This window comes from Coturnix japonica, chromosome W (genome assembly GCF_054131305.1).
Source record: "Coturnix japonica strain WE chromosome W, WE-NBRP24, whole genome shotgun sequence".
NCBI classification, from domain to species: domain Eukaryota; kingdom Metazoa; phylum Chordata; class Aves; order Galliformes; family Phasianidae; genus Coturnix; species Coturnix japonica.
This window is the reverse complement of record NC_140701.1, coordinates 10,081,334-10,092,552: the sequence shown is the minus strand read 5'-3', so window position 1 is coordinate 10,092,552 and position 11,219 is coordinate 10,081,334. Positions and strand designations below refer to the sequence as shown.

The 11,219-nt window shown below is 46.3% G+C and overlaps 1 protein-coding gene across 1 annotated transcript; it reads left to right on the top strand.

Annotated features, from left to right (window-relative positions):
- The first annotated feature begins 439 nt into the window (after nt 1-439).
- Nucleotides 440-3,506, top strand: LOC146754496 (protein MANBAL-like). The gene is made up of 2 exons (XM_085527467.1): nt 440-609; nt 3,399-3,506. The coding sequence occupies exons 1-2, from the start codon at nt 460-462 to the stop codon at nt 3,504-3,506; spliced, it is 258 nt and encodes an 85-aa protein (XP_085383593.1). The 5' UTR covers nt 440-459.
- Nucleotides 3,507-11,219: the final 7,713 nt, after the last annotated feature.

Here is an 11,219-nt window from a genome sequence, read left to right as displayed (position 1 = left end):
GCAGCAGCAAGACAGCAAACACGTCCACAACCAGGTACGTGAACATGGGAAACTTTAATTCTGTGAATAATACTGGTATTAATATTAATATGGCAGTGGTCACTCGTGTGATGGAGCTCAGGGATAGGTTTATTCTTGTCTGTTAAGCTCTTCCCTTATTTGACGTCCACCTGTCCTCTCTTGCTTCTCTTCCCCCCACCTGCAAGTGCAGCAGTACTGAAGGCTGAGGGCTCTTTTCCTTGGCAGGCGGGCAAAGGCAACTGAACTGCAAGTTTGATATCCCTCTTTGTTCTCGGGTCAGTAGGCCCTGGATATCTTCCCAGCACCTCTCTAAGTCAGCCTGGAAATGTTTGCTAGCAGGAAGTAACCCCATCACAGAACCTGAGACTAACGATGCCTTTTTCCCCCCTCACATCAGGCAGCCTCTGTGAGAGCAGTGGAGCAGCAGCTGTCTGCGCTATGGCTGCTGAACTGCATTTCTCACCACCTGAGATCCCTGAGCCCACACTATTGGAGAACGTGCTGTGCTACAGACTCTTGTTTGGAGCCCTTTTCCAGCTCCTGTGTGTGCTGGCCATCATCCTGCCAGTTTCCAAGTCCCCAAAGGCAGTAAGTAGCTCTGTGTGAGATTGATAGGAATGCTCAGGCAGTCAGCTGGGAGGGAACCGTCTGTAGTTGTTGCCCATGGCAGTGTGCCCCGGCACTGCTGAGAGTGCCGCACTTGGTTCTGTCCTTCCTTCCGCACGCCAGCAGCCTTGAGGTGCCAGCTCATCCTATCCTGCAGCTGCTGCTGCGCCCTGTGAGCTGCCAGGCAGAGGGTCCACCCTCCCAGCACGGACCGCCTTGCAAGAGAGGACTTTAGGCTCTGGTTTGCATGGGATTTTTGGGAACTAGACAGAGGTGGAGTTTCTAATGTGCCCTGAGGTCAGGAAGGCAATTTCCAGTGATGGCCCCCAAAGCTGCTCTGTTAGGTGACTTTTGCTCCCAAAGCAGCTGTCAGCCAGTGTTTAGAAAGCTCCCTGACTGTTTCCCAATTGCTTCTTGCAGGACTCGGAGGGTTTTGAGTCTCAGACTTGGGAGACAGTGAAGAAACCCAAGGCAAGTGCTGCTCAGCTGAGCAAGAAAGCCAAGATGAAAAGCAAAAAGAAACTATAAGGGCTTGAGCAGGAAGGCACAAAGGACAGCAGAATTGCCTGGAATGCTTCCTCAGAGGTGCACCAAAGGCAACGGACTGCGTGGCCTGTTTTTCAGACATGGCCGTGCTTTCCCTTTCGTGGACTGTGGAGAGGAACTAAGGAAGTTTTAGTCATTACCAGTATCCCTCCTACTTGATTTCATATTGAAATGTATTTTGGATACATTTAGCATCTCTCTATTGCAAATAAAAGCGAAACATACATTTGAATAGTGGTGCTGCCTCTTTCAATAGCTACTCAAAACATGCCTGGCTCGGGCTGGTAATTGCAGGGCCATGAAGTGGTCAGCTTCACGTCCTTCCTGGAAATGGAGCTGCTTGTCCCACGTTTCCATGTTGGTGTTCCCAACTGGTGGCCTTTCAGCCCAACTGGAACTGCTGGCGACGGACTGTGAGCATCCCCTGCTCTGTGAGGGCTGAGAGAAACGAAAGCAGCGTGGGAGGAAGAAAGGTGTCCCTGCGCCTTGAGCTTGTCTCTCTTCCCTGTTGGCTTTTCCGGCTTCTGATGCACTGTCTGTTGCTGTTTGCACTGGATGCCCAGCTGCAAGTAGGACTCGGAGGTTTTTGTGTTTACTGGCTGTTTCCAGTACTGGCTTCCAGACTTGCTCTTTGAGGTTGTACAGCTGAAGCTTTAGGTGAAGTTTTCATGTGAGACAGGAGACTATGATGCCACCTTCCCTTTAGTTAAAATTGGACCTCAGTGGTGTGGTCTACAGTGAGGCAGAGCCTGCAATTGCCGGTGCTGATTCTCTTTTACTCCTCTGTTCCTTTGCAGCCATCACTACCCATCATTTCCCTCAATGAATTTAGTTGAGATACTGTATATCTAGTGCTTGTTCTTTGAGAATGATGACCGCTTTGTTTGATGTGGGGTTTCTGGCCCTCATTCCTCCAATTAATGCGATAGAACTGACAAGCTTGTTTGTGTTCAGGTTGTTTGTATGCTCTGTTTCTTATTTTCTCCGTATATGCACTGTCCCCATGATTTCCTGTGCATGTGATTAATTCACATGACAATAAACAAAAGAGACACTCTCCATTTCTTAGGAATGATGCTTAGGTTCAGGTACAGATGAGCTTCTTTGTTTTAGAGGCTTCAGGCTTTGGAGACTACCTTGGTTCGAACAGCAGAAGGCATCAGTGTTCACTTCTGAGCAGCACCAATCTACAAACCTGAGTAATAGCTGCTTGTTGCTCTGTTTCTGCAGAGCCTTACAGCTCCCCGTGCACTGATTACAGCCTTTGGAAAGGCAGCCAACTCACTTTCCTTGGGAAGCCACACAGATGTGAACTGTAATAGCCCAGTGACTTTAGAGATGATTGAACAGGACTCTTTGATTAAAGGATACTGTCAGATGCATGTCTGCCCCTCTATTATCTGGTGCTCTGTGTTGGGAGCTTGAAGCTAGCACATCTTGCTCTGGCATTTTCTGTGCGACCTTTTCCAGTTGGCAAGCTCTGACTGCTAGAACCCAAGATTCTAAAGCAATATTTAGACTCAAATGCATTTAATGGAAGGGGGCAATCTGTGTGTGTGCGCTTTATCCAATGAGACTGGTGCTGTTCCCTTGTGTCTTTACCAGATAACTAGACTTTATTTCCCATGGCTGAAATACTACCTGTCATCTCCCCTGAAGGAAACAAGCTTTATACCTTAGGATTCCTTGTTAGTCCAGGTGAAGAGAGCTTTGCCTTCGGTGCCCTGCCTGGATTTTGGTCTTGGTGTAAAGGCTCTGAACATGACATTCTGACTGCTGTTTTGTGGCTTACCTTTTGTCTCGCACGTGATAAGGATGAAAATTTGGCAGAAATACCTTTTCAGTGGTTCAATACATGCTGGTGATTCTGTGATATCTTCTCCTTTTTCTGGTGTGAATAATTGTTGTTTAGTGTTGGTTTTTGTCCTGCTGTTAGAAGGGGGGCGTTTTTTTTCTACAAAGCCTGATTTAGGCACTTAAGCTTATAACGACCTCTGTGGTAACAGGCTGTGTGTGAATTCACACTCATCCAGAAATACATGCAGAGGAAGCAGGGATGGTGCTGCTCAAGTCTTACTAAATGTAGGCTCAGCCTGATATAAATGCATTCCAGCGGAGATACCCAGCACTTACCTATTTTTGCTTTCACATAAATGCCCGAAATGAACTGGGCATCAGCCCGTTGTTAGAAAGCTCCCTGACTGTTTCCAAATTGCTTCTTGCAGGACTCGGAGGGTTTTGAGTCTAAGACTTGGGAGACGGTGAAGAAACCCAAGGCAAGTGCTGCTCAGCTGAGCAAGAAAGCCAAGATGGAAAGCAAAAAGAAACTATAAGGGCTTGAGCAGGAAGGCACAAAGGACAGCAGAATCGCCTGGAATGCTTCCTCAGAGGTGCACCAAAGGCAACGGACTGCGTGGCCTGTTTTTCAGGCATGGCCGTGCTTTCCCTTTCATGGACTGTGGATTGGAACTAAGGAAGTTGGAAGGGAAGGGCTTCCAATGCATTAGCAGCAAAGAGGTCTTCACCTATTTGGGACTTGATATATGGCAAGAGCTGGAGACACTGCATTCCTTCAGGGTCTGTCTCTTCAGGGCCAGGGGCGGTCTAGTGTTAACCTGAAATATGGCTAGACGGGACTGGAGAGTGAGGTGGTGTCATAGCTAGAGTCTCTGTAAGGCATCTGGAGCTTCCTGATGCCAGCTCACTGCTTGGTTTGTTTGATCACAAATGAGTCAATGGGAGGAGAACCTGCTGTGTTAGGTGCCCCAGGGCTTACAGTGGCTTTGAAGAAAAGGGTTCTGTGGTGGGGCTGCAGGTCTGCCATCCTTTTGCATACACAGACTACCATCCTCAATTGACAAATGCGTTGTGTGCCCAGGTCCGGCAGCAGTACTGTGCTGTGTCTGTTCTCTACCAGAAGCCTAACAGCACATTTGCTGGAACCATCAGTGTGAGAAGGACCGCGTTTGCTTCTCTCCCTTGCTGTTGGTGGATGAGTCAGGTGGGCAGCATGAGGAGAACAGAACAAAGCATGTGAGACAAAAGCATTCCGAAGTTGCTTGGAGATCTCAGGACAAAGAAACATGACAAAAATATCTCACATGAAGAATAAAGACTAATACTGAGCTGTGAGTTTCCACAAATGGGGATGGTAGTTGTTTTATTTAATCCTGTCCTCCTGCAGGTTCACTAACGTTGGTTCTGTTGCTTTCTTCTGAGAGACGTACAAATACTGAAAGAGTAATGTGTACGTTACCCAAAGTACAGGAGTGCTTCCACTGCCAAGAGCAGTGAGCAATGAGCCCTGTGTGGTTGTTAACTCAGAGCAGCTTCTCCTCCTGTCTGAGCTGAGGCTGAATGACTTCTTGTTAAGTGGAATTCCTGGATATTCCTGGGGTTTCATCTTGTGTGGGGGAGGTGGGATTGTGCTATGTTTGCTGTTGGTTCCTAACAGCTCAATACCTGTTTTAAAACCTTGATTATTAGCTGAACTTATAGCATGCCTTGAGTAATTACTAGTATCTTACATATTTTATGTTCTGTGTACATATAATCTTTGTTTCAAATTAAAACAAAAGTAACTTTTAAAAGTCATGCTGCCTCTTTCTGTGTGTTTACTATGAAAGCTGCTGGAGCTCTGTAGAAACACAGGGACATCCCTGGCCTGTTCACGAGAGTGACCCGTTTAGGGGAGGCCTTTCAGCTCCTTCGATCTGTGTGAAGGTGGTTAGCTCATACTTTCAGGCATGCGTGTGTCCGTGCTTGACTTGGAAGCAGCAAAATGTCTGCCAGAACACCTCCACCTTCCTGGAAAGAGGAAATGGTGCAATGTCTTAATTAATTTGCCTCTCATGAGGGATGTTGGCTCTAAGAGCCCCCGTGGAGGTAGCAAAATAAAGGCAGTGTTTGTTAATAGGAGCAGGGGATTAGATGGGGATTCAGTCAATTGATAATGGGGATTTCTGTAGGCTCCCTGGCAAGTGTAGATGTAGCAGGGAGCTGCCTGGCAGTCACTTGGGCTGCAGGAGGAGCGGTGAGCTGGGTGAGCTCTGGCTGGTGTTACTTGGTTCCCTCCCCAGAAGAGGAAAGGAAAGAAAGACTGCGGTAAGTCCTCAAATTCCCAGGCATCTATCTCAAGCAGTTTTTCTGTTCCATTTTTGACTGTTCAAGCAGGTCTCCCTCTCTGACCACTCATCGTCCCGCTCACAGTGCATCCTTGTGCTCCTCCAGTGCAAGCTGCAAGATCCCTTGAGGCAGGCTCAAAAGCAGCTTGTGACCCAAGTTCCAGTTCACATAGTTCAATTAAAACCCTGTTAATCCTGCTCAGACCTAATTGACTTTCATTCTCATACATGTGCTTCTCTGCTTTAGAGATGCTCTCTGCTGATGTTCCCCACTGGCAGCAGCAGAAGAGCCAAGGCTGTCTGTGAAGAGAACCAATACTTCCTTCTTGCTGCTCTGAAAGTTTTGAAGCCAAGATTCTTTCCCAGACTGCTGTAAAGAACATGAAAAGAGCCCTTTGGTGCCTGGGTGCCAGGGAAGGTCAAGGCTCCATGTGGTGATACTTAAGGAGAAAGCAATGAGGCTGTAGGAGGGGAGGAGGTGGTCGCTGCCTCTGTTCATGGAGGTAGTTCTTCCAGGAAGGTGTTCTGTTGCTCACAGTGTGTTCCTGCAGGGATCAAGATGACTGTATTGATTTTGTTTGCTTCTGAATCTCATGAAGCATCGGACTGACTGCAGCGAGGAAGTGGGATGATGAATGGAGAGTGCTGGCGTTTGGATCCTGGCTGCTTGTTTGGTGATGAGGTTGGCTGCCAGGTTTGGTGCTCTAAAAGGATCTGACCCTCCTCATCCTCAGACCAGAAGGGATGATTTGTCTGGGGCCGTCCCATAAGAGATACGGTAGCAAACCAGTGTCGGCTTTGGTGTTTTTGAAACTGCCGGGGACTGCAGGGCAAAGGTCCTGCTCTTCTCCAGTACCTGTAGCTTGTGGCTTTGAGCAGTTCTTCTAAGTTTATGGAGTGGTTTTCTGGCTTTTGTTAAGTGGATCAGAGCAGTCGCTGGTCAAAACGTCCCTTGTTTGGGCTGGCAATTACAAGGTGATTATCCTGTTGGTTTCGCATCTCTTCCTTTAAATTCAACTGCTTTTCCCATCTTTCATTCTTGGTCTTCCCAACTTCACCGCCCACCCCAATCTGTCACCACACATCAGTGCTGTGCAGTCCCCACCTCTGATGATGTTCACTTCCTTCCCCTCAGCTTGTGGGGTTTCACACGGAGCCTGAAGGCCCTTGTGTGACTCTGGAGCTTTCTGCACCCTGTGTGAACAGCAGCTGGCTGCAGCCAAAGGCCCTCAGACTGCAGCTGAAGCAGAGCCCAGTTGATTCCTGCACGGCCTGGGTCCAACCCACCTGCCAAACACAGAACCATGCTGCTGTGTGAGAGCCTCCAGGCCGGAGAGAAGGATCCCAGCATTAGTCCCCCTGCTTGGCAAACCTAAACTAGCCCTAAGCTCATAACCATGAGTTCCTGATGCTGGCCACGCTAATTGCTTGCTGTCACACCCACACTCTTTGCAAGTCTGCCAAGCTCAGTGATTGTAAAATGATAGAATTCCTGAGCTGGATGGTCCCTGCGAGGACCACTGAGTCCAGCTCCTGGCTGCACGCTTCAGTGGCTCCAGGTGGGGATGGCAAAAAGCTGCTTGAGTGAAAAGATCAGAGCAAAGGGCTCTGCTGCGTCTGTCTGCGACTCAAACACCACCATTGTGTTATTCATAGTAATAATTCCTACAAATATAGTTGGAATTTGCAGCGAGCAAAGTGCAGCTCACCTCAGGAACAGAATCAAAGGCTGGCACAGTCTGGAGCACACACCCCTGCCTGTTTTGCTGTTGCCTGGGAAGACTGCAGCTTGATGACGTCCAACAGCAAGGCAGTTCTCCTTCAGCAGGTATCTTCTGAACTCACAAGCACCTCTGCACTACAGAGCGGCCCTGTGTTAAACAAGGATGTCCATCATTCACACTGATTTCAGATCTGACATTCCTCTCCTAGCACCCAGGACCAATGCTTAGTCACTTTTCCGTGAGGAGGAATGACTTAGCATTAGGTAGTAGATGAGAACAGGATTCTTTCCTATGTTGCTCCCTTCAAAGATCAATAACCACATGCCGCACGTAGGTAACAAGAGCCAAACAGGAGCCATTCCATCCCAGACTACACCTGCAGATGTCTCCACAAGGTCTGTGTGAAGAGTCTCACAGCTGAAGGCCCTGGGACTGCTCTTCCTCTTTCCAAACACATGGTAGCTGAGGAAAGCTCCCTATTAGCTGAAGAGACCAATTTCAGGACCTTTACTGACTGGAGGAGCCACTGTGGGACACAGGTGTCCTCTCCCACTCACCCTCTCTCCACAGCCGGCCATGGAGCAGCTCTTGAAAAGATGGCGGAGCTGTCTAAATCAAACCCTAGCACTGACTACATAAACAAATACATGGACTAGCTGCATGAAGAGCAAGCAGCAGACATTGCAACAGCAAGTCAAATGCAACCTCAAAGATTTACTAACAAAGAGTCAAAATGCTACATTTCCATGGGAAGCCTAGAACAGATTGACTCAGGTGTGACAGTGGCTCCCAAGGCGGTTCTGCTCCACACATTGCTGGTGCACTTGCTAAGACACCTCATCTTTGTCTTTGGACACTGGGAAAAGGGGAAAACATATTTTGCTACTGGTATGTCATTCTTGGGAATGGGAAAGAAAGTGAGTGTGGGACTTGGGTCACATCACTGCAGCCTATGGAGACCCTTTGGGTGTGTAGCTGCCCTGCAGCACAGCACTGCCACTCCGCTGCTCCAACAACACCTACAGCAGCTGGGCACATAGAGATGGCAGATTACAGGGAGTGCCATGCGGGTGCTGCAGGGCTTCATCCCCTAACCCTGCAGTGATATATCAGCAGTGCCCAGCTGGCTTTGCTGCACATTGTTATCACCCAAGAGTCTGAAGACTTGGGGGAAAAGCTCAGCAGCTGCGCAGCTGCCGAGGTTCCATGTCATGCCCTGGCCTGCACACAGCCCGGCTCTCCCCACTCTGCTCTCCCAGTGTTTCCCGCAGTCCCTGTGCTGTGACCAACACAAGTGGGGCTCGGGCCCAACGCCTGCTCACATCCCCAGCAGGCAGAAATATCACCCGACAGAATCCCAGCCTACCTGCAACCCCCAGCAGCAGTTCAATCCTTCATTTCTACACTTGTGCTTCATAACACCAAACCAATAACAACAGGACGAGCATCTATTTGAGTCATTTTATAAAAGTATTTGACTTACAGAGATATTGTTACAGTTACCTGAGTATTGGAAATTACAATACAAGGAAATTTCCACAATGAATTTCATACAGTATTTTACCATCCAGTGCTGCTGATCCCTGTTCATGTCCTTGTTCAATAGAGCATATATACACAAACAGTGATGCTGGAAGAAAATGAAGACACCACAAGAATCAGGGGCTGCAGATACCAACAGAACCGAGAGCTGAATTCACAGACAGAGCGCAGCATGTCAGAATGATGCAAACAAGACAATTTTAAAAGGCTTTTCTTTTTGAGGTTTTTTTTTTTTTCTTTTTCTGGAATAGAAACACATTAAAATATCAGCTCCCGCTGCTTGATCAGATGAAGACATGGCACATTTACTGTGCAGCTTCATATAGGAACACCTGAGCTACCTGGAGTAATAAGGCTTTGTTAATTAGTCCATCAGCAGCTCAGCATCTCATTCAGTTTTTCATGTCATTTTCATAAGGCAAAAATCGAAACAGAAGTTATTTTCATGCTTGAGAATTGGGATTAATTGGCAGCTACATACAAGTATGTATTTGTTATGCAGTATGAATTCACACAGACCAGGTTGCTCAAGCAGTGCTGGGAGCAGTAAAGTCATTCATCTCAGCTGGAAGTCCAGTATTACCTGGGGTAGCAGATGCTGTGGGGTTATCCACAGCATCCACGGGATGTTTCCAAAACATAAAGAACAGCAAAGTGCACCAATGGTTCATAGGAACAACGTTTTATTTCTACAGAACATGCTATAGAAAAAACAAAAGACTTGTTGGCTTACAAAGCAAAACGTGTAAGTAAACATTATTTCAGACTTCAAGAACGTTGCCAATTGAACACACTGGCAGGTTTACTTTCCTGCTTGGCCAAATGCAGCGTTTCACAGACTGCTTTTCCCATCTGACTCTTAGTTTGCAGTACATTAAAGTAAGTTCTGGTGCTTGGGATATCCAGCCCCCTTTCCCCATCCAATACAGCAGGAATGACACAAACACGCCACTTAAATTAAAGAAAGAAAACATGGAGGAAATGGAATCCGAGACTGCAAAAATATATACAAGCATTTGTCTTTTTCCTGAACTAAACATTTCAACCATAACAATATTCAACAGCCGTACCCTATAGAACTAGGGCTAAGGCTATTTCAATTAGAACTGCTTTGTGTTTTAAAAATATAGGGCTGAAAGCCTTTTGGGTGATATTTATACATCCACGGCATGTCTAGGTTCCCTATGTGAATCAGAAATCATTATGCAGAACATAAACTAGTTGTCTTAGCTTAATCTTGCATTATCCTGTTTAATTTCATCTCTCCTGTAAATATGTTAGATAACTAGGTTTCACTGTCAGAATTAACATAAACAGAATATTCATAAGGCTTTTTTCTTCTCCTTCTGAGCTGTATACGGTAAAATACCCATCCAGTGTTTTGGAATAGGCAGATCTTCCTCCTAGTAAAACTGTGAAGCAAGGATAGCTTTCACCGCCAGTGAGAAGGTTTCTGAAAGTGCTCAGTAGAAATCCAGAGTTTACGTGGATAAAACCTCAGGATAACATCCATTTACTTACACGCTACTATTGTTAAATAATCCAAGTCAAGTCTACTTTACTATGAAGTGCGCAACAAGCAGAAGAAGCGAAGAACATCACACTGAGTTCACATTCTTCAAGGTGCAAATCGCAGCTATTCCTGCCCAAAACCTTGTTTCTTCAGTTGCAAATAACAGCTTTTCCTTCAGCTGCTCATAATTCTTATAGGCTGGAAGGTCCAAGCGATTGAAACTGAAAACAAAGAGAAACCTTAAGTATTGAACAACAGTTTAAACCACCAAAAAATCCATTAGGAACACAGGCATATGAACTGTCCTGTTCAGAAGGAAGACTGCATTTGTACCCTCTAAAACACCTGTATCTTGACATGCATTTGTCTATGAAAGTGAGAGTTAAAGCACAACAAGCACCTGAGCAGTGATAACTTTCCAGAACTGGCAATGTATTTAGTAACAAGTCTCAGCTAATCTCTCTTCTGTATCTGAAACTTAAAATCTGAGCATCTTCACAAAGCACCAGCATAACTGAGAAACTGAGCAGAAGCTACATTTTCTCCAGTCAAGAGGAAGCATGAGCGTGGCTATTTATTTTCATTGCCAAGATCGAGCGTGGTGATAATGAAAGATCAATCCCAAACTCTTTAAAAAAAGGACAACCTTAAGTACTAAAAGTAGCTTTATGTTTTTAGTGGTGTGCAAATCCACGGCGTTTACAATGGAATCAGCTCCACAACAAAACTGCTTTTCAGAAGTTCAACTATTAGTCAGCAGAGCTTACTGCCATAACCCAGTGTTTTGCTTTCACACAGTCTCAGACACTTCCATAACACACCCACTTCCTAAAATCTCAAAGTAGATTTCCATCCATAAGAACAGAACCACAGCAGAGTTTGATCCTTCGTACTTACCAGGTGTGAATTCCAGGTAACCAGTTTTCCTTTCCAACTTTCTCAATGCAAAATTTTTGGGGTCTGTTGCTCCCTGTACAAAAATCAAACAATGAATTCTTAGGTCGAACTGCCCATGTATACCAGTAGGTAATACATGACAAAAGCGCGTGAAAACAAGACTATAACTACTTGCAGAGCACAAAGACATTTGTCTCTCACTACATCCCTCTGAAGAAATCCACGTAGTGAAATGCATAAATATGA

Excerpts from the sequence above, each read along its gene's own strand:
- LOC146754496 (XM_085527467.1), top strand. The coding sequence starts at position 460 with ATGGCTGCTGAACTGCATTTCTCACCACCTGAGATCCCTGAGCCCACA. Across the intron at positions 610-3,398 it reads TTTCCAAGTCCCCAAAGGCA|GACTCGGAGGGTTTTGAGTC; the intron begins GTAAGTAGCTCT and ends TGCTTCTTGCAG.